Source organism: Artibeus jamaicensis, unplaced genomic scaffold (assembly GCF_021234435.1).
Source record: "Artibeus jamaicensis isolate MK-2021 breed Jamaican fruit bat unplaced genomic scaffold, CSHL_Jam_final scaffold_1019, whole genome shotgun sequence".
Lineage (NCBI taxonomy): Eukaryota > Metazoa > Chordata > Mammalia > Chiroptera > Phyllostomidae > Artibeus > Artibeus jamaicensis.
In genome coordinates this window covers 6,843,034-6,866,729 of record NW_026522025.1, presented here as the reverse complement: position 1 = coordinate 6,866,729, position 23,696 = coordinate 6,843,034, and the positions used below count along the sequence as shown (strand labels likewise).

The 23,696-nt window shown below is 44.1% G+C and overlaps 1 protein-coding gene across 2 annotated transcripts in view; it reads right to left on the bottom strand.

Annotated features, from left to right (window-relative positions):
• The window catches only part of C8A (complement C8 alpha chain), a 56,259-nt gene that overhangs the window by 4,481 nt on the left and 28,082 nt on the right, over nucleotides 1–23,696 (bottom strand). For both annotated transcript variants that reach the window (XM_037148530.2, XM_037148531.2), the window contains exons 8-9: nucleotides 5,305–5,436; nucleotides 3,985–4,142 (exon numbers count right to left, since the gene is read on the bottom strand). In XM_037148530.2, coding sequence (XP_037004425.2) covers nucleotides 3,985–4,142; nucleotides 5,305–5,436 — 290 coding nt within the window. The remainder of the gene's footprint in view (nucleotides 1–3,984; nucleotides 4,143–5,304; nucleotides 5,437–23,696) is intronic.

Here is a 23,696-nt window from a genome sequence, read left to right as displayed (position 1 = left end):
TCCTCCAGCCACTCTGGGAAGCAGGAACTCAATCAGCCCCAGACCCCAGATGAAGAAGTGGAGGCTCAGGAGTGTTTGAGTGACCAGCTCAGGATCACACCATTCAGTGCAAGAGTCACTTTGAACCTGGACACCATTAACTGAAATGTGTGGTCCCCCAATTTCAGAGTAAGAGAGAGCTCAAAAGCCATTTGTGTCAACTCGTCTGCCCTCTTCAGGCACTTTTAGAAATTAGGAAGGGTATAAAAGTTGTGTGTGTGTGTGTGTGTGTGTGTGTGTGTGTGTGTGTGTGTGTGTGTTGACAACCTTCAACATAGGAATGAACAGAGTCCTTGATAGGTACTTATGTTGTCATTGCTAAGCACGTCCCTTAATGGTATCAGGGTGGTGACATGTGTGGGGATGGGTCGGCATCATTTACATTTCATGCAACCCATCCCAGGCATGACTGTAGTAGTCCAGGGCTTGGCACTACTGAGTTTCCAGCTGGACACATTTTTGTTATAATGTACATTATAGGATGTTTAGCAGCATCTCTGGCTTTACCTACTAGATGCCAGTAGCACATTCTAGCTGTGAAAACCACACCTGTCTCTGGACATTGCCAAGTGTCCCCTGGGGGATGCAATCAGCCTGTCCGGGTTGGGGAGTTCTATAGTGGATGTAGCAGGGGAAATGGACGCTGAGGGCAGGAAATCTGGCTTTGAACCCCACCTCCACTGCTTCCAGCTGTGTGATCTCCATCACTCTACACATGGGGCCTCTTCCTCATCCGCAATGTAAGAAAAAGAGCCCTGCCTTCCACCTTTATTGTGAGGATGACAGTCGATGGACGTCACATAGGAAAAGCTAAATAAATGCTGCTCAGCTCCTAGCTTTTTGGCCCAGGATGCTTAACTGCCCCTCTCGAAACCTGAGCCTCATTATCTACAGAATGGAAATAATAACTCATTGCCTAGAACGCTTAGGAGGATCTAAAGAAGTAATGAATGTGAGATACCACTGCAAAGGGAAGAACAATATAAAATAAAGCACCCTTTTTATTAGTTAGATATGATGATAGTAAAAAAAGTGTCTGTTTTTAGAATTGCATGTATGTATGGTTACCTTCAGCATGCTTAATAATGCTGGATATTTTAACATGCAATCAGAAAATGAAAGCTCTTTTCCAGTTGCCTCATTTTATAGGACAGTCACATGAGACCCTAAGAGGGAGTCATTTGCCAAGGTCATTGAGAAATTCAGGGAGAGGACTGAGTTGCCTGGAGCAATTCGACTTCTCTAGAATCAGAGTCCGTGGAGGGCACCTCAGTAGCCTTGAGTGGGTTCCTGGAAATGTGTACAGAAAGATCTGCGGCAAACAGACCTTGGCCTGTGGTCAGGGGCTGTGGCTAAGGTCATCGACTGGTCACGTCAAGACTGGCTAGGCCTCCAGCCAAGGGAAGAACACAACTTACTGGAAATTCATGGAATATGGCCCCATTGATAAGAAGTCAGTACAGAATAGGCAGCCCTGTGGCTGTGGTTAAGGTGGCTCTTAGTTCCAGGAAAAGCCCAGGACCACTGGGCAACTTCCCTTTGACCTTCCAGCAAAGCTTAGCCCTCCATCTCACATCTCTCACTGCTCCCACCTAGAACTGTCCTTAAGAAGAGAGGGAACACTCCTTAGCGCCACAGGGGACTCAAACGGGGGAAGAGTAGTGAAGAAGAACCTTAGAGAGTTAGTGCTTGAAGAGATATTGGCAATGGTCTTGTTCCCATTTTACAGAGGAGAAAATAGATTCAGAGAAGGCAAGTAGTGTGATATGGCAACACGAAATAACCTAACATAATATAACAATGTATAACATAACACAACATCATAACATCACGTCACATAACACGATGGCTACATTCACTCAAAGTACCTAACCATAAGTGCTGCTATGTTCTGGGGATGCGCAAGCAAATAATTGTTTCCTCTCTGATCTTCAGGTTCCAGATAACCCCCCAACTCGTCCCCTTGTCTATGGTCTCTCTCCCTCGATTCATCCTTCAGACTTGTGTGGACATTCCCTTTGTAAAGCACAGCACTAGCGGTGTCATTTCCTTGCTCCGTAACCACCAGCAGCATAATGTATGGAGTGCAGACCACTCAGGGGGGAACGTGGGTTGTGGCTGAGGGTGTTAGAGTCTGTCACACATGGCTCCAGTGGGCTCGGCTGTTTACCTCGGCCAGCCCACTTGCCCTCTGTGAACCTGTTCCTGCAACTGACATTTCCTAAGTACCCCCTTCTCTCTCCCTGACCTGGTGGCATAACATTCTATTATCCCCATGTTACAGAGTGAGGAAATGGGGCTCAGAAAATTAAGTAACTTGTCAAAGGTTACGCATCAAAAGTTGCCAAGCCACGAACCAAACTACATCTTTCTCACCCCAAACCCAGACTTTCTTCCCCCAAAAGATAGCATTTAGTCTTCACATCATGAATGAATCTTTCCTTTGGAAGGTAGGCTCAAGGCAAATGCAAATTTTATCTCTTGCTCATGAAAGTTTATGTATCATTCCTGATACCAGTTCTACGGTTTTTGCCCAAATCACTAATAGCTTGACGATAAAAGTTTTCGGACCCCATGTGAATTACAACTGTATGAAAATGGTTCCTTTTTTATTGGAGAAGAAATAAAATCTGGTTAATTCACTGGACCTCTCTCTTCATAGAGAGCAGTGTGTTATATATAATATATAATAGGCTTTTAGGTTTAACTATTGGTATATATTTTAAGAAGAGGAATGTATCTACACCTGGAATTTTCATTATATATATAAAATTGGCAAGGATGAGGAGAACGTTGGCAGGAAAACAATAGTATTTTATTTAAAAGCTCCCAATATAATTCTCTTTTAATGGATTACTCTTGCATATGACTAGAAGTAGTTTGACAACTGGTAGAACCATTACTTATTTGCAGTACGAATGCTATTTTACTCCGTTTGTGAGGTGAGGGATTTAAGGCAGGGTTTCCCAACACTAGCACTATTGCCATTTGGGGACAGATATTTGTTTGTGGTGGAGACCGTCCTTTGCATGGTGGGATGTTTAGCAACATCCCTGGCCTCTACCCACTAGATACCAATAGTACGCTCCCAGTGGCGACAACCATAAATGTCTTCAGACATTACTAACTTTCCCCATGAGGTCGAAATGGCCCCCGGTGGTTGATAAGTGTGGCTTTAAGGAAGGTGCTAGGATAGAGGGAAATGAGAACTGGGTATGAAACCCGAAGGTCTGAGATCCAGGCACTACGACCTATGAGCTCAAACAAACCAGTCGAGTGCATGGAGCCTGTTTCCCAACCTTCCCAGTGGGAACAGTCCTGCCCCTGCCAGGGCCCCACTGTGGCAAAGACGGAGGGCCGCTGAGAGCAGGGGCGGCAAACTGCAGTTACAGTTTGGGACCACACTCAACCCATCGCTCGTTTTCATGTGGACTTTGAGCTCGGAGTGGTTTTTATTTTAATTTTTAAAGCAGATTTTTTATTTCATATTTTAGAAGGCTGTAAGAAAGAAGAAGAAGAAATAAAACTGGTATAACAGAAACTGTACATGGCCCCCAAGGCTTGAAATATTTACTATCTGCTCCTTTATAAGAAAAAAATGTGCCAACCTCCAATTTAACAGACTTTTTAAAAAAGTCTTGTATGTATAAATAAAAATTATTATTTTTTAAATGTCACCCAAGCCTGAAGAAACCCCGGGACCACTAGTGTAAAAGTAGGGCACTGAGCAGATGTCCCATTTCTGAGGCCACAGCTCCCCTACAACCTGCGTCTGAAGTCACATACTCCCTTGAGCCCGGCTTGGGGAGGGCCACCAGCTCAGTGGGCCGTTAACATTTAATCTTGTTCTTTGATGGGCTCATAACAAGAAATATGAAAGGATCTGGTCTGTTTCACTTTCATTCCTCACAGACGTAGAGTTTCTTCAACTGGGAAAAGACTTACCTCAAAATCAATAACAGCAGGACTGTACTTCAGTGACCTCCCCCAGGAACGATAGGAAACGGTGCTCCCGTTGTGAGCTAAGCCGAAACCCCAGCCAGGGTTGCCTCCTCGCACCCGAGAAATGACGTCTTCCACAGCAAAGCTATCTTTGTTGAGCTCTATCAGGAGGATAAATGCATTAGCTAACTTCCCAAAAAGCCAAAGGATGGGTGTGCAAGCATCACTACTGAGATTTGGGACAAAGTTCACGCGCTTTTCTGAGAGCTGCCTTCCATTCTTTTACCTGGCTTCGTTAACTAACAGGACAAAGGAGAATAGGACAAATACTTAGAAGCAGGCTCAGACTCTGGATTAAAGCAGACCATGGGAGGACCACCCAGCCCAACACGGAGGAGGGACGGAGTATGGTAATCCATACCCTCTCAGATGATCATTCGTTCATTCATTCATTTATTCAATCACATGTCAAATGCTTACTCAGTGCCTGCCATCTGCCAAATAGGTCCAATTAAACAGTGAATGTCTCTATAGGGCACAGTAGGGGTGCAGAGAAAGACAAGGTCAGATCTACAGGAGGATGGGAGACAGGTTGGGAAGAAAAGTGAGTTTTCTAGAAAAGTGAATGAGTCTGTGCAGGGACATGAAGCAAGGTGGGAAGGGCATCAGAGAGAAGAAACCACTTGACTTAAGGCCCTGAGACATGAGTAGCCTAATGCAAGGGGAGTAATTCAAATCTGTTTTCTATGTACCTCATCCACTATACTATAAACCCTTTCATCGTTCCTGCATTCTCCATTGTCTCCCACCTAAAAAAATACTCAATACGTGTATGATGAATGAATGAATATATGAACACACATATTCTCAGGAAATATCACAAAATATTCCTGTGTAATCTTTCTCTAATATTGATTCTTTCAGCTTGAAGTTGGTAACCAAACTCTCCCCACTCAGGGACCTCTTCCCTCTCTTTGGACTGTATCCTGATGGGACTTTATCACAACAGTCAATTTTCCAGGTTCTGTCTACACTTTTCTTTCATCCAAGCCTTACTTAGACCTTTATCTAGTGCTTAAAATCTAAGTGCATGCACCATACAAAATCAAATATTTCTAAGGTGATAATCAACCCATGGTTGATTCAAAAATAGAGCCAACGCAGGTCATTGGCTTGCTGTATTTAGCGGCTCTGCAGTCGGACCACCGACTGAAATGGAATCTACTGGAGACGTGGGGGTGTGGAGTCGCTTTCATGTCTTGAGTGTGTGTCCAAGGAAAAGTCTGGCCTTTCTGTTCAGGAGACTTTTAACTAAATACTTACCAGAAGAACCAACTCCATGTTTTTTACACCGTTCTCCTGATAAACCTCCTCCAATGTCTAGGCTCTGTGAAAACAGATAAGAAATGCCCAGAGACGCTCCAAAGCATGTCTGGATATCTTCATAGGTAACATCTGCAGCAGGGAGATAGAAACCAAAAATGCTGAGATGCTAAAATGCTGCTAATAGGATACAACCAGCTCACAGTAGTAAAAGCTTCTTTGGTTTTGGAGTCTCAGAAATCTGGGTTGAAATCCCAGTTCTTTAGCCCAATTTCAATGTCCTCTTCTGTGTGGTTCCGGCCCAAATAATTCTTGAAATGAGAAGGAATATGTATCGCACATACCAGCTGCTCAAAACTGCTAGTTCCCTTTCCTTTGCGCATTCTCCCTTGGGCCTCCCTGGGGCAGTGGTTCTCATTCATCTCCATATACCCCTGTGCTCAACACAGTGCCTCGCCCACTTTCGCTCTGCAGTTGTGCACATGTTGCCCCTTCCTCTCTCCCTTTCACCATCTTTCCAAAGTCTACTCGGAGCCCCATCCAATTCAAATGTCGTTTACTCCATGGAGCATTTGGGGATTAGATCAGAATCATTTCCTCTTTCTTCAGAGCTACCAATGTGCTTTATTTGCACCTGAATGATCAGAGCCGTCACACTTCCTTTGGCCTATGATCTTTTTCACCCTGGAGAGACCAGAGAGCTGCAGAAGGTGGAGGTCTCCAACCCCAGGAGAACTACGAGTCCCGCATTAGCAGTCTCTGTATTTGCCCCACTGAGGAACCTGAATTTTGCAGATGAGGAACATAATTTGAAAGCAGGAAAGTCATTTCGTCTTTGTCCCACAGCCTGTAAGTGAACAGAGCTGGGTTTCCAGCCCTTGGTCGGCCTGGCAAGATAAGGATAGAAAAGCAGATTTGAGCAAGACACCGACCACTGCTGCAGAGTCCTAGTCTTTCTGCAGCTAAAGTCTTCTGAAGATTGTGAATTGGAGTTTGTATTTTTGAAATATCATTACTTTTAATTAATTGCAACTATATAATAATTATTATGAGTTATTATATTATTCTGGCAACCACAAAGGAAAAATCATTTAGGGCTATAACTCAATTGAGTTGAGGATTAGATTGAATATTTTCAAGGGAGCGTTCAGCAACAAATTTTACCTGCCTGCATCCCGATTAGACTGCGCACTCTACATGAGTTCAAGGACTTTTATCTTGCTCACCACTCTCTTGTCAGCAGAGCAGCGCAATGTTTGCCATGGAGGAGTGCAGTAACTACTTTCAGAATAATAGTTGGCTTAGGAAACAAAAGAGAGAGTAAATGACTGCATGAGTCCTTTGGTAAGGGCTTCTGATGGGAAGAATCTTAGAAGTCAGAAATCTTGAATTCAAATCTCAGTCACTCAGATTAGAGGATAAAAATTGTGAATATATTATGTAAATTAGATATAATATATTCAATTATATATATAATTGAATACCATTCGGCCTTAAATAATTAAGAGATCCTGCCATTTACAGATTTACAGCAACCTGTATGAACCTGGAGGACGTTATGCTAAGCAAAATAACCAGGACACAAAAAGAAAAAGACTGTATGACCTCATTTCTATGTGGAATCTTAAAAAGTCACACATGTAGAAGCAGAGAGTAGAACAGTGGTCACGAGGAACCAGGAGGTAGAAAGGGGGCACTGCTGGTCAAAGGGAACAAAGTCACAGTTCTGTGGGCTGAAAAGGTATAGATCACTAATTAATGGACAGCCTGAGGACTACAGTTAACAATGTTGTACTGAATACTGGAAATTTGCAGAGAGAGCAGTCTTCAGGTGGTCTCTCAAACACACAAAAATGGTTTAACTATCTGAAAAAACAAGTAAATTATTAGCTTGACTATAGTAATCATTTCACTTTGCATATCAAATCATCATGTTTGTATACCTTAAATATATGCAAATTTTAGGGGTTTTTTTCAAGTGACACAGAACAGAACAAAATCCCCATCACACACACCCTGTATGAGCTAAGGGCCTAAGACCTCCCTGGGCCTCAGCTTCCCCTGTGTGCAGAGAGGCAGTCGCACTGGTTCATCTCCAAGGCCCCCTTCAGCCGCAGCCCTCTGTGACTCTGTGCACACCGGTCTCTGAACAGCCCCGCGCAGAAAGTGCCTGGGAGGACTGGTGTTCTAAGCAGCAGCACTCAGCACCAGGCAGAGGGCTTCTTCTGCCATTTCTGTTCAAGCACTTTTAATTTTTAATGCATTCCTAATTGGGGAAGAGTTAGCATATTTAATTGTTTTGATTAAAAAATGCTTCAACAGTGGTAAACAAAAGTGGATGAAAGGAATTCACGGGCAGAAGCCAGATTAATTACCTAGGTGAGTGGTGGAGTGCTGCCGAATTAAAGTGACAGGACTGGCTGATTAATGGGGGCTGGAGGATGCCTGTGCAGTGATTATGCTTATGCGGGTGTGCTGACAGCCCACCACGTGCTGCTGGGAGAAGAGAATTCCAGCAGCTTGATTTGAAAAGCACAATTGGACTGCAAAGAATCACCTTCCGGGGACCCCGGAGTAGGGTAGCCATCAGAAAGGGTGGGTCTGTGACTTATTCATACGATGTGAGAGCTAAAAGTGTCCTTAGACATCTAGTCCACACTTGTCATTTTTCGTTGTGATGCCCTGTGTTCAGAAAGGTTAATTATCTTGTGTAAGGCCCTACAGCTAAAAAATCGTGGGCAAACGATTTTTTTGAGGAGCAAACTCAAGTCTGTCTTGCCTGGAAGCCTGTGTGTGGTATTTTCACTAATTCCAGTGAGTGCATCAGCCTAAAGAATTCTGCTGTCAGCCAGGAAAATTTAATAAGAACCTACTATGTACCAATCCCAGCACACTGTACATTGGACAATGTAAATATAGTGAGAACAAAATTAATGTGAAATGATGCAAATCTGAGTAAGATCCTGGCTCAGAGAAGCCAGCAGGTGTGGGCCATATAGGAAACGAGGGTTAATTTATACCCAGGAGTTGCCGTTTCAGTGTACCAGGCTGAGAAGAGGAGTCACCCCGGCAGCCATGGGGAGACCAAACCAGAGTTCTGCACAGAGCACCCATGCATGGGAAGCCACGACCAGTGAACTGGGGTGGCCAGGAGAGCTCCAATGTGGTTCCAAAATCCAAGACCCAGAACCAGAGAGGGAAGGTAAGAGCAGAGGAGGCAGAGAGAGGAAAGAGCAGAGAATGGTCTGGAACAATTGTATAGCACTTGTACGGATGGGTGTGTGGCAGGGTAGACTGACCACACTCACAGAACCGGGCAACGCTCTGTCATGGCTCTGCCCCTGTCTCAGCAGGCTGGACACCTCAGATGTCACCTTTGGATCATATCACGCTGGCATTTGTTTTGGCTTTTGAATGCAGTGAAATCTGGAGTTGATGATTCCTACACCTGGCTGCACATTGAGATGCTTTGAGTGCTTATTACAAATACAGGTTCCTGGGCCCCACTTCTATCAAAGCTGATTCTACTTCTGAGTAATCAGCAATATCCGTTTTTTAAATGATTTATCACAGGTGATTCCTATGCAGTGCATCTAGGACCAGATTTTGAGAACCCTCCTCCTACACAGAAGCTCTGGTGGCCTGCTGCAGAGCGCTAACCTCTGCCCAGTCTCAGCCAAAGCCTTTGTCAATGCCTTCCATATGGATTTTGCAGCCAGGCTTATTGTATCTCACCCAAAAGAAGAAACAAGGAAAAGCCAAGGATAATTCAGATAAAGAATCAGGACCCAAAAAGCCCTCAGAAGGCTGGATGGATAGACAGACCAAGCATAGCAAAATGAGATTCAGTGGAGAAAGCTGTAACATCCTACTCTGGGGGGAAATACAAGGGCTTGAGCTCAGTGAAGAACAGGCACTGCTTAGCAGGAGAACAAGAGAAAGGGCCTTGGTTTGAAAGAACTTCCAGCACCATTGGGGAATGAAGCCAGGTGAAAATGATAATAAAGGAAGGAAGGTGGATAATCTGACTCTCTACACAGGTTAGGGAAATGCAGAGCCTGCTGAAAAGTTCTGGGAGCCACACTTTCAAGAGGAAATAAGAAAAAGGGCATTCGTTGGACGTTATTCAGCCTTAAAACAAAGGATACACTGCCACATGCCACAACGTGGCTGAGCCTTGAGGGCACTATGGTAAGTGAAATAAGCCTGTCACCAAAGGACAAAGCCCACATGATTCCACTAAATGGGGCATGGAAAACAGTCAAACTCATAGAATCAGAGAGCCAGGGGTTGGGAAGGAGGTTGAAGGAGGGATTGCTAATCAACAGGCCTAAAGTTTAAATTATGCAAGATTAGTAAATTCTAACTAACAATAATGTAGTGCATACTTAACACTTTGCTAATAAATAAAAGGAGAGAGCGTGACTGGAGAAGAATAAACATAAGGATGATGAGGATGTGAAGAAATTCAAAGCCATTTCCTTTTGGGAATGTTGAAGGGGTTACGGGATATGCACCTGAACAAAGGAGGAAAGATCTCTCTTTGAGATCAATAGACCTGGATTCAACTCTGCAGAGAACTGTCTTGAAGAAAAGGAATTAGGTTTGTTTGTGAGGTCACAAGGAAAAGAACAAGGACCAAAAAGGTCAGAGGCTACAGGGAGATGGGTTTAGGCTCCAGATAAGGTAAGTTGTCGTGATGGTCAGAGGCCAAGGAGACATGAGTTGTTTTGTAAGACAGTGAGCAACCTGTACCTGGAAGGTATCAAGCAGAGGTGGGCTGTTGGCCTTTGAGAGGCACAGTGGAAGTGTTTGAAGAATTGACCAGTGGCCTTTTGAGATCTCCTCTAAAGTCAAGTGTCTGCGATTTTAAGAATACACCAGAACACCTGAAGAACAATTGAGACAACTTTGGTGAGTACTGAATGTCTTCTTTCTGTGTTCCAGGCATCTGGGAAGTAGAGGGCTCAAGGGAGAGCTCATTCTGAGTGAGATTACAGCCAAGTGTGGAGGGGAAGGCAAGTAAACAGACCATTGCTGTACTGTGCAATGAGGACTCGTGAAGAAGGCAGCAGGGTCAGGAAAGCCTTGGGGATCAGAGGAAGGACACCAGGGTCAAGTCTGAAAGGATGAGTAGGGATTGGGCAAAGTGAGGAGGACATTGAGACCATAGGGATTCCGCTGAGAAAGGCCAGTATGACCCAAACTCAAGAGTGAAAAGGAGATGAAAATCAGTAAAGGAGGTCCTGGGAGACGCCTGGGTCACCTCCCACTTTCATCTGGTCCCAAGAGGAGCTGTTGTTGCACCTGCCTGGCAGGCCAGGGGCCCAGAGGACTGTCTCTGGCCACCATGTCTACTGCTCATTTCCCACTTGGCCTTGGCCATGGTACAGGTGTGGGAATTGTCCTCATGCCTCTGTGGAGATGCTGCACCAAGGTGGCTCTGAGGCAGAACCAGGCAGCTTGACTTCTGAGGTAGCAGAATGCACCAAGTTTCTGTCATTCCTTAGATTAAAAGCATCAGGTGGAAAACAGCAGGTGTAATGCATTATTTATCTCTTTGCAACAAACATGCCAATCTGAATGCTACGATTTATCTGCTATGTTGCTTTGCTACCTTGGTTGAGCCCAAAGACAGACTCAGAATGGAAAGGAAGAATCATATGGTCTATTTCATGTCATAACATTGGAAAGGATGACTGCGTAGCCTGTGGCTGGATGAGCCGGGAAGTGTTAGCTAACGTACATGCTCCCTCTGTGCTTCTGTTCACCCACTGAGTCATGCTTCTTCCCAGGCACCTGGAAATAATAGTACAAGTGCCTCTGTGCTTTTGCATGTGCTGTGACCTCTGTCTACAAAATCCCTACACCTCTTTCACTGAGCTTCTCCTTTCAGCTCTAGCAAACGTGCCCTCATTCCTAAGGACCCTATCTGTGTCCCCACCATATCCCTGTGTGCCCTCCACAGTATTCAAAGCTTCCCTCCAGCATAATATTTAGCATGCCCTAGTAATTGCCAATTTCTTGGTCTGTTCTTTCAATTATACTGCAAACTTAGGAAGTCAGCTCCTGAGTTTACAGGGCTCAGCACAGAGCCTGGCATGTGACAAGCCTTCAGAAGTGCTCAGTGATGAGCTGGTTTCCAACCTCTCCTGACAATACCTCTAAAATGTTTGGGACTAACAGGCCTTCTTTTGGTTGACAATGCAAATCACATAGTTGTAATATCTCATGCTTCCTGGATCAAGAGTCGATATTTTATAAAGCACTTTTATCTGCATTACCTCATTGGAGCCTTGCAACAGTCCTACGAGGCTTGGAAGGCTTACTCACTTTTACAAGCTTTCAGGTTGCTAAAGGCAATAATTATGGGGGTCAGGGGTGTAGACTCTGGAGTCAGAGTTCTACCATCACTCACAGTGTGGTGTGGGGTAAGTTACTGAACCTCTTTGGGCCTCGTTTTCTCCATTTGTAAGAAGGGGGTGATAATGGTTTCTACACATGAGTCCCTAAGAACAGTGTCTGGCACAGTGCAGTGTCAACACATCTGAGCTGTTATGGTTACATTACCTGCCCAGAGTTCCATGACTAAAAATTCTGAGAATAGGGGTTTGATGTCAGGTAGGCCACACCAAAACTCAGTGCATACTCCATTTCATCACATTCGTGTTACTCTGCAGAGGAATACTCACCACCTGGCATTAACAGCCATGGCCTTACCAAGCCCCTCAGTCCACAGCCGCCTCATTCCACAAAGCAGCTCCAAGATAGGAATGGGCAGTGCTGGGACTGCAATATCAGCCCTCTCTTCTGCCTGGTCGGGGGCTATCTTCAGGGATGCTGGCTCTTCCAGATGATGTTGGTCATGACAAGAGGCAGTGTAGCTGGGGGCCAGGCTCTGAAATGGAGATGACCTGAGCTGGAATTTGCCACGCTCACTTACTATCCGGGCAAACTGTTTAAGGTCCCTGTGCCACAGTTTTCTCATCTGTAAGATGGGGATTTTAATGGTGTCTACTTCCTAGGGTTGTTGCAGGAGTTAAATGAGAGAAGCCATGCCAGGGAAGGGCCAGAGATAGTACCTGGGTCAGATCTAGCAATAATGGTCAAATATTACTATTATTACTGTTGCTGGAAATGCTGCAGCAAACAGAGATTGGGTTCTTCATTCCAGATTCTGAATCTGGAAAATGAGAGAGGAAAGGAGGCTGTGGAGTTTGGTTCTGCAGTATGAGCTCTTGAGCCGTGAGTGAGCGAAGAAGGGCCAGGGAACACCCACATTTGATAAGCATCATTATGTGCTAGGGAAAGCTTTTCCATGTGTTCTCTTATTTTGTGGCCACATGCCACTCCACAAACAGGTACAACTTATTTGCATTTTAGAAATGAATAAATAGAGGCTTAGATATTTTCAGTCACTTGCCCAAAAGTATACAATAAGTAAATCGTAGAACTGGGATTAAATGAAAGTCAATGTCCAAAGCCCACTTTCTCCACGACACATTACATCACCTACAGGGGGGAGCATTAAGGGTAGCTGTGAGAGTAGTTCTGACATTGTCACGCCTTTTCTTCTTTAAGGCTGAGCCTGTTTTCTGTGATAGAGGGGAGAATTCAAAATCAAGACAAAATCAGAAGGATGGTACTGAGTATCTCTCAATTCCATGTGTATGCAAATGACTTAAGGGGAGTGGGGACAGAGCCAAGACACCAGGAGCCTGTCAGTCAATCAATACCATCCATCACTGTGAAGCCTGGTTGTCATGGTAACTGGGGATAAAGCCTGGAGCCTGTTAGAATCTAGTGCCTGTCTGTTCAGGGTGACTGGTTGGTTAGCAGGCATGGCAAAAGACCTTCTGGGCCAGCTCAGACTGCTTAGCTGTAAATATAAGACTATTCACAATCAGGCTCCTGCTCACGCCACTGTCCCATCTAGTTCAGACTTTTTAAGAATCTGACTCTACAGGAAAGCATCAGAGGATGTCCAACATACATTGACTTGGATTCTGAACCATCCCAACTAGACAGACATTAAGCCTTCACTATGGGCAGCCTCAGCCTCTGGGCAAAACTGTGGGACGTGCCATTAACAAGATGCGTGATGGAAACAGGCAGTTGCAATAGTGTGATACATAGAGCGAAGTCCCAGTGCACTAAGACTGACTCCCCACCTAGAACTCGGGAGATAGAAAGACTACCTGGAAGAGTCCTGTCTACCTAGAGACCCAAGTATAAGTAAGCACTAGCCAGATGAAGAGGAGACGGGGAGGGAAAGGGAATATAGTGTCAGGTAGAAGGAACAGTAGGCTCCTTTCTGCAAAGCCACAAAGAAAAAGTAGGTATGAATAAGCTGAAGAGCCAGCAAGTAGCTCAGCATAGGAAGCTCAAGCTGAGCAGCGGGGTGGAAGGGCTAGGCAGGGCCAGAGCATGCTCACTTGAATGCTGGCCATTTGTCCAGTGCCAGGGCCCCTCCTCTCCTTAACGTTCACCTTTGCAGAGCTCCAGCAGCTTGCCACGCTGCAACCTGTCAATCTGCCTGGAGGCCAACCCTGACTCCCTGCCACAATCCAGCCACAGGACTGCTCTCACTTAGGCACTGGCCTCCAGGGCAAGCCCTCCACAACAGGGTCTGACCTTGGGGTGAGCCTGGGCACTTGTCACCTACTCCTCACCTTGCCGCCTCAGCCACTCTCACAAAACTCTGTTTGCTTAGAAAGCCCCAACTCCCTTCTTCATCAGACAAGCTCCTACTCCTCCTGATTTTGGAAGATAAGGTCTGAATGTCTTTGGAGTCTAGAAAAAGAGAAGGGAAACAGGTGGTCGATCCCTCCTTTGTGCTTCTACTGTATTTATTTCTATTTAAGCATTTATTACATTGTGTTGTTCTTAGCCCCCAATTTGCTGCACATTTTTCCAGGGCAGGGGTCTGTGTATGCCCAGAAATCAAGGTTCTCAGTGAATACTTACTGGATGAGTGAATGGATGCCTGAACCAATGGGTGGAGGGATGGGAATTAGATTCTGGGAAGGGCTTTCCTCAGAGATTGAGTGTTTCCTACCTCCTACTTTGGGTAACAAGGGAAACTTCTTGAAAGGGAATGATAAGCAAGCAACAGCAATTTTACACATAAATGTGATGGAAAGTATGAGAAATTCGAGGGACTTAAATTATACATCTGTCCCACCCCATTACTCTCCATACACAGCTTAATCATCTGGGCTGCTTTTGTCTCCTCCTCATAAAGGAATAGGAAATACACAGCCCAGAGGCCTTCGTTCCCCCTTTCCGCCTCTGACAGACATCTCCAACTGATCACAGCACTTCCTGGCTGAGCCCCTCGTTGGTGACATAATCCTCGACTCAGCAGTCCCAGTGGCATTTGCCATTAAAACCAGCTGATGTCACTGGCTTAGGCACTGTGTCTGAGGCGCACCTCTTTTCATGTCCCGAGTGTCAGCACACCATGCTTTTTCCTGCATCTCTGACTGTACCTCCGCTTCAGAACAGATGACCACAACCTGGTCAGTTTTACCTTTAACAATTCTCCCAATTACAGTTCCCAAACAATGGGTCTGACTGGCCCAGAAGTGTCTTTAGGGATCAATTTGAGTATACTACTCCCTTAGTTATCTCTAAAACCCAATTTAACCACTTTCAAAACTATCACAAGCAGTTTAATGGTTTTTAAGGAGAAGGTAAGTGAAATAAAGTATCCAGATATACCAGAAGTAGCACTGAAATGGGAAGCAGAAGTCCTCATTTCAAACCTTGCTCTGCTTCTAACCCATGGTGTCACCTTGGACACATTATCTGCCCCCTTCAGTTCCTTGTTTGCCTCATTCATGAAGTGGGGATGGCCGCAACACACAGCTCAGAGTACCACCAAGAGGCGTGGATGAGATGGCATGGGTGTAAAGACTCAGCAGCTGCCTGCCACAGAGTTAGAACTCAGTGAGTGCTCTGTCACCCATTTGCATAAACTATTATCATTGTGCAAGACTCCTACACCTGTCTTGACAGTTATTACTTACATCTGCCTCTAGCTTTCCCCGCTACCTATCTTCCTGTGGTGGTTACTTTCATACATCAATTTGAGCTATGACTGTGTCCAGCTATTTGGCCCAACATTACCCTGAGTGTCCCTGCAAGGGTGTTTATGGATGCGATCAACATTTAAACCAATGCATGACTAAAGCAGATGTGAATGTATTGTACTTTACCTATATTAGGAGTTATTATGTGTAAATATATTTTATTAAAACCAAATATTTCTGTTAACTCTAATTACAATGGAAAAACAACTAAATTGTTCATTCATTTTAGGCGGTAACCATTTGGCTGTCCTTGTAATAAATCACCCCTGACCATAATCCAGATAATTATGGCAAAGAGGAACCACTTTACCTGCCATAAGCCCGCAATGAGAGAAACCTTGTTGGTATCTAGACAGTGCCTACTTAACATATTGTGAGTGCTTAGTAAGTGGGTTTTTTTTTTGCATGAAGCTAAATGAATGAGTGAATGAATGAAGAAGGAAGGGAAGAAAGAGAACATAGAATTGTACTTAACACAAACTTTAGCCAGGTTTTGTGCCCCTGTGGCCTTTTCTGCCCTGTGTGTTAGGTGGTAGACCAGCTGGTTCAAGGGCCCTGGCTGGAAGGTAACAATAGCTGAAAGGGTCCTTCCAGGGTCACTGTTATCTGGCATCTATCGAGGGAGGAATGATGGAAAGCAGGCACAGATTTGGGCAGAGTTGTTAACACGTTGAAAGATAGTGATGAGAATTCAAAGTGACCTTGATAAATGGGAAGGGCAATCCCTCCAAAACTGGATGAAGCTCTAGAGACAGAAATGAATGACCTTGATCAAAGAAATGGGCAGGTGGGGAAGGGAGCATGATTCCTGAGGCTCCAAGTCTACGGCAGGACTACTGGCCACAGCAGGCCAGACAATGCTAATGGTTTCCCTTCCATCTGAGCACTGTTTCCGAGCTGACCAATTGCAGGCCCCTGTGAGATAGGCCACCTTACTATCCCCACTCTACAGATGAGGGGACAGTTAGTACTACAGAGATAACTGGAAGGCTGGGAATAAGAAACATGGTGATAATAACTCCAACATAGCACAGCAATAATAGGCAACATTTTTTAACTCTTACTACATGCCAGGCACTGGGCAACGTGCTCACATAGACTGATTCATTTCACATTCACAACAATCCTATGAAGTATATATTGTTGTTGCCTCATTTAGAAGAACAGCAGGAAACTGAGGCATGGAGAGGCTAATTAACTTGCCCACGGGTCACATGGGTGATATGTGGTGGAGGTGAGATTTGATCCAGGAAATCTGATTCAGAGCCTTTTTTTAAGAGCTGACATTTATTGAATGCTTATTAGCGTCTCCCCTAAATATTTTCTGTAGATAAGGTCATGCACCCTCTATAACCACCCTGTGAGGTAAACGTCATTAATATCTCCAACTTAACAGGCAAGGAGATTGAGACTTAAAATCATTGAATAACATGCCTGTGATCACACATCTCATGACAGAAACTACGCTTTTACCAAATATAGTTATACTAATATTCTGCACTAACAGGAAAAAATCTGTTTAAACATTTATTATGCATAATGCACATGGAATTATTCTCAAACAAACCCTTGCTGTCATTTCATTTAGGTCTTAAAGACACTGTGGTTCCGAGAAAGTAAGCACCCTGAACAAGGTCATGCAGCCACTAAACGGTAGGACCCAGGCCCCCACCCAGAGGTATCTGACCCCAAAGTCTGGGGGTCTTGCTGTCACATCACCAGCATATTTCTCATTTCACTGACCCTGATCAAATTGACTTTGCTACCCACTGACCACACCTAAAACTGTAACCTGTAACAGTAGCTACTGTTTAAACAGTGCTTTACTTATCACAGTGCTCTTAAAAATATCATCTTGGTTAATTCTCATAATAGCCTTTTGAAGTAGCTTCTTATCCATACATTAGTTATGGGAAAAAAATGAGATTCAGAGATGTGAACTATTAACTTTTAAATGGCAGAGCCTATGTGGAAAGTAAAGAAAAGAAAGTACTGGGCATTCTTTTCTCCACCCAACTGCCTGCTAGCGTTTACGGGGCCACCAAGTGCTACTGGTTTCCTTCACAAGAAAAAAATCAATAGAAGTCATTTTCTGTAAGGTCTTTGCACAACCCATTTAATGTGGCCAAAAACGACAGAATCATCAACCTTTGGTGTCTTGAGGACTATTAGTTTACTTTATATTTCATGCATTGTTTCCATTACCGCATTTCTGTTGGTAGCATCTCATCAGACTTATTTAGGTGTTTTAAGTGATAGGAAACTATTTTGTGTTGCATTTTGAGAGACCAAGGGCACAGGAGCTGAAACAAATGTGTCAGGACCCACCTACATTGACAAAAAACAGCGGAGGGTGGGGAATGGTTCGGACAGACCACCACCATCTTTGTCCCGAAGGTGTTTATAGCACATTCACCAAAGCTTTGATACTTTTCTCACTGCACACACCTGCTTGGCTAGAGGGAACCTGCAGAGAGAGCATGACGCAGCATAGTGAGCAGCAGTCACTATGGGAGGGGACAGGTTGTGGACACTGAGGAGGTGACTAACAATGCATGTGGGAGGAGAGAAGGAAAAGTCAAAATTATTCCCAGGTTGTGGGTCCTGACAAAAGCAGCTGGAATACAAAGGAAAGAAGCCTGGACCATAATTCAGACCATCACATGTATGTTTCATATGCTGGTGATAGGACTTCTCAGCCTTGGTCCCTTTATCCATAGAAGGAAAAAAAACTATCATCTTGTACAAAGTCATAGGAAGATTAAGTAAGAAGATGTACAAGTGGCCAACGAGTATATGACAAGGGACTCCACGTCATGAGTCACCAGGAAAACAAATTAAAACTACAGTGAAATATCACCTCACACCTGTTAGGACGTCTATTATCAAGAAAATAAATGGTTACAAATGTTGGCAAGAGAAAGGGAACACCTGTGCCCCCTGTTGGTGGAAATACAAACTGGTACAGCCACTATGGAAAGCAGTATGGAGGCTCCTCACGAAATTAAAAATAGAACTATCATGTAACCCAGCAATCCAACTTCTGGGATAATATGCAAAGGAAACAAAATCATTATTTCAAAAAGACATCTGTACTCTCACATTCATAGCAGCATGATTCACAATAGCCAAGCCAGAGAAACATCCTAAGTCGACAGATGGATGGATAAAGAAAAGGCAGTGTAGATATACAATGGAATATTTTTCAGCCTTAAAAAGATAAGGAAATCTTGCCATTTGTGACAATGTGTAGGGCATTACATTATGGGAAATAAATCAAACAGAGAAAGACAAATTCCACACGGTATCACTCACATGAGGAGCTCCCCCACCCCCAACCTCCTAAAAAAGTCAAATAGAAACTGAGAGTAGAAAAGTGGCTGCCAGGAGCTGGGGGCAGAGGCTGGTAGGAGGGTGCAAACTCTCACTGTAAGACGGGTAAGGTCTGAGGGTCTAAAGTACAGCATGGGGAACACAGGTGAGAGCACTGTGTTGTACAACTGAAATGAGCTCAGAGAAGAGAACTGGAATGTTCTCCCCCCCCCAAAAAAAAAGTAATACGTGAAGTGGTGGATGTGTTAATTAACTTGATGGGGATATCATTTCCCAATATGTACACACATCAAATTGTCATGTTATACACTTTAATAATGTTACAGTTGTATTTGTCTTATCAGTTAATTATAATCTTTAATTTGTCTTTACAGTTATGTATGATCTTGTCACTTATAGCTCAGTAAAACTGGAAAAAAAGTTTAAAAAGGATTAAGTGAAAAGATTGATATGAAGGCATATCAATTATGGAAAGATTAATAGGGAGCTTAGCATGTAGTGGATTGTCAATTATCTTTCCACTTCTCTCTATCCAGTAAACAGAGGCGGGAGGGGGGATGTTGGTGACATCTCTGACAGAAAGAACTCTGGGAGAGGAGCACAGCAGGGGGTGGGTGAGGAGGACAGGATGTGAGTGCCTGGTGGTCCCAGCTCCCTAGTAGAGACGCCCTCAGGCATTTGCAATGTGGGCAGGGATTCAGATGGGGACGTGGGGTCACTCACATGAAGGGGAGAAGTGAAGGATGCCCACATTTAAGCATCAGGTGGAGGAGGGGAAAACAGTCAAGCAAAATGATGGAGAATTAGTAGTCTGAGAAGCAGGGTTCATTTAAATCAGCTCAACAAGTATTCATAGTTTACTCACCATGGGCCCAGTCCTGGCCAGGTGCAAAAATACCAGAATAAGCATAAAACTTGTATGTAGAAGTTCACTGTCCAGCAGCAGAGGCACATATGTCATTGAAATTGGCATAACGTATACATTTCTAAAATATATATTCTGGAGCCCTCTCTTGGCTACAGTGCCCCTGCTGTAGCCATCATTCTGAAGCCTGCAGGATAGCTCTACCCGGAAGCTGGCACCCCCACACAAACGCATCATGTTCTTCTCACCCCAATGTGTGTGCATCTGTGTGCACGCATGCACATGTGTGTTTGTATATGTGTGTATAGAGGAAATATAATTTAGAGAAAGGAGTAATTTACTCTTCACAACCCACACCTAAGCCATCTGCAAATTACCTGAATTCTCCTTTCAGAATCTATCCTAATTCTGTCATACTCTTTCCTCTCCATGGTTTATTCCTCACCTGGACATCAGCAAGGGGCCTTCCAGCTTTCCTTCCTGAGTCCACTCTCACCCCATCTAATGGGTGCTCTGCGTAGCAGCAGGTAGACCTGCTGGTGCATGCATGGGCCCAACTCTTCCCTGCTGGTAACTACAGTGGCTTTTATCACATAGCAGATGTGGTCCATACTTCTTTCCAGCACCAGGAAGACCCTCTGAGGCCCATCTGGGCCTCTTCCAACCTCAGCTCCTGGCATTCTCCACAAGCTTCAGCCACACATTCCCTCCTCTGGGTTAGGCTGTCCACTGTGCTCAGGACACCTCCCTTGTTGTCTTTGGTGTCTCTTGCTTAACCGTTGGACCTCATCTCAGTCTGAATTTCACCTCCTCACACTCTCCCAGATCCTCCTAAGCTATGTAAGCATCCCCTCCTCATGCCCCTCCCCCAGCAGTTAATGTCTATTTCTACAACCTGTTCATTTCCTACGTAGCTCTTTTCACAGTCTGAAGTTACATATTGATTCGTTCACTCAACAATAGTTATCAAGGCCATACTATGATGTACTCTGTTATAGGAGATGAATATATAGTGATGAATAAAAGAGATGAGGTCTCTGCTCTCGTGAACCATGCTTTCTAGAAAGAGGGGATTGATAATAAGCAATGGTAACTATTGAATAAATAGTGATTTTTGGAGAATTAAAATAGAGTTCTATAGCAAAGAGGGACCTGACTACATGATCAGCAAAGGCCCCTCTGAAAAAGTAGCATTTAAGTTGATATCCAAATATGGGAATACAACTATTCAAACATCAGAGGGAAAGGGTAGCCCAGACAGAGAAGACAGCTAATATCCAACTGTAGGCTGAAGTAAACTTGGTGTGTTAGAATGTAAAGGAACAAGAATGATGACACCAGCAAGGGAAGAAAAGAAGGAAGAAAGTAAAGAGGGTAAGAGGGAGGGAGGGAGGGAGGGAGGGAGGGAGGGAAGGAAGGAAGGAAGGAAGGAAGGAAGGAAGGAAGGAAGGAAGGAAGGAAGGAAGGAAGGGGGTCCACCATACTCCAGCAGTGTCCAGGTGAAAACTAGGCTAACTTAGACTAGCTACATGGTAATAGAGGAGGGAGGACAGTTGCCACATGTGTCTTAAAAGTAAAGTCAACAGCTCTGACTGGTGTAGCTCAGTGGTTTGAGCACGGGCCTGCGAACCAAAGGATTGTGGTTCAATTCCCAGTCAGGGCACATGCTTGGGTTGCAAGCTACTTCCCAGCAGGGGCCAGTTCCCAGCAGAGAACACATGAGAAGCAACCATACATTGATATTTCTCTCCCTCTCTCTTTCCCTTCCCTTCTAAAGATAAATAAAATCTAAAACCTAAATAAATAAATTAAAAAAAAAAGTAAAGTCAACAGATATTACTGATGAGCAGGATGTAAAGAAAGAACCAAGATGACATCTGGATTGTGAGCTGTTTATTTTGTTTCCTATACTAGATCATGAGCTTTGTAAGGACCGGGACCATATTGATTTCGTTTGCTTGACATAATAAAAATTCAACAAACATGGTTGAAAGAATGAATGTATAAAGAAACAAAACTATAGGAGAAGGGGTGGAGGGATGTCTGGACAGGTATCATCATAGAGGTGGAGATGGCCATACAAGGTCCATCTGAGTTGACTCTGTCAGATTGGCAAGAGAGGGAAGTTCTCTGGATGCTGACAGTACAGCATGTGCAAAGGGAGACAGGAAACATACATGACCAGAGCAATGTTACTGGAGTACTTGACCTGTCTAAGGTAATTATCAGCTCTGTGACTGAGCCAGACTCCAGAGAGGCCAGACTCGTGAATCACTATTCTCTTTGTCACACCTTGATACCAAGACAAACAATAAGATCTCTGAAGAGAGGATGAAGAAGGGGGGGAAATCAAAATCCAGAAATTCAAGCCCAAAGCTATCCTGGTTCCTATGGAAGGTAGAAAGCTGTCAGCCACAGACAATGAAGAATCTGGGATCCCACTGAAGTCTAACATCACCTCCCCTACATCCAAGACTTCACAAGATTTTTGATGCCTGGTTTCATGCTGTCTTTTGGGGGAGAAGCATTTTATCTAAAGAACACATTAGAGCTACCGCTATGTGCATTGTCTGGGACAGGCCCAGGGAGGATCTGAGGCAAACCCGAGGACCAAAGATCCCCTGACAGCAAATCAGCCAATGTGTTCACTTAAATCCTTCCATACCAAGCCCAGCTCTTTGAGAGCATGAGTGTATATACCTCACAAGAATTTCCTTAGAAATAAGAGCTTAGTAGACTATAAATATTATAAAAGTCACATAGATTAAAGGTACATGGAGAGAAAAAGACAGTGACAAAGAGCACAGACAGAGAAATGGGTTGAGAGGAAGAGCAAGGCACTGAGAAAGAAATGGAGTGAGAGAGAGATAGGGGATGAGCAAGAGACAAAGTGAAACTAGACAAACATCAAACATGGAGTGAGGATGTGCATGATTCCATTTGTCAAAGGGAAAGAAGGTAGATGTCTTTGTTCTTGGTAGGTTAATATGTAAATGACATTCTGATTTATTAGCGGTCTCCAGCAGATGAGGTGATGATTAGCACATTTCCATATTTATAGAAAAGCAACACTAACTTTCCAGATTTATAGAAAATCAGCTCTTCGCAAATAGCAAATTGTGCTATTATCGACATATGGTTTTCTATAAACAGAGCTGAGGTAATTATCCCTGGGACAATTTGTTGGTGGGCTCCTTTTGAATATTAACCACACCGAAAGCCCATTTCTGCCTCACAGATTGTAAAGAGGAGGGACCACCAGATACCCCAGGCAATTAATTAGGAATCCAACACCAAAGACGGGGGCCCGAGCCCAAATGAAAGGCTTAAGCATCACCACATGGTGGGAAGACCATGGGTCCAAGGGCTCTGACGCCAAGTTCCTGCAGCCCTGGACAGAGTAATTAACCTCCCTGAGGAGACTCAGCATTGCTCAGGGCTAAAACTATCACAACACCAACCTCCAAGTGTTGTCCAGAAAATTAAGTGAGAATATACACAAAAGTACCTAGGACCCAATAGGTACTCAACACGTTAGCTCTTTTTCCTTCCTCGTGTTTCTGAATTATTCTAAAAAGACCCACTTGAATTAAGTTTGTCAAACTCTTCCTTACACTGATCCATATGAAATTGTTTATTTTGTATCATGACTCTGTACATGTATACACATCTATGTTTAACTGGCAAAAGTTTCTTGAGGCAATAAGTTTTCTCTTCTATCCTTTGTTGTTCAATATGTCATTTGGGATCCATACATTGATTACCAGACCTACTGTGGGGTTGCATCCTGCAGTTTGAAGATGACTATGCTACAAGAGGGTAGGAAACATACTTAGATTTGCTCACCATTGTATCCCTAGCATGAACATATAATAGATACTCAATAGAATGTGATTTATGAAAGAGTGAATATATGGATACATGGCTTAACTAATGAGGAATTAGTTGGATTCCATGGCTTAACCCTAGCCAGGAATCCAAGTGAATACCCCTTTCAAACTCCATGTCTTGTTTTACACACTCACTACATACTAAGCCCTGTGTTGAGTATTAAAGAGACAGAAAAGCATGAGGCATGATACTTGCTTTTAAAGATCTTG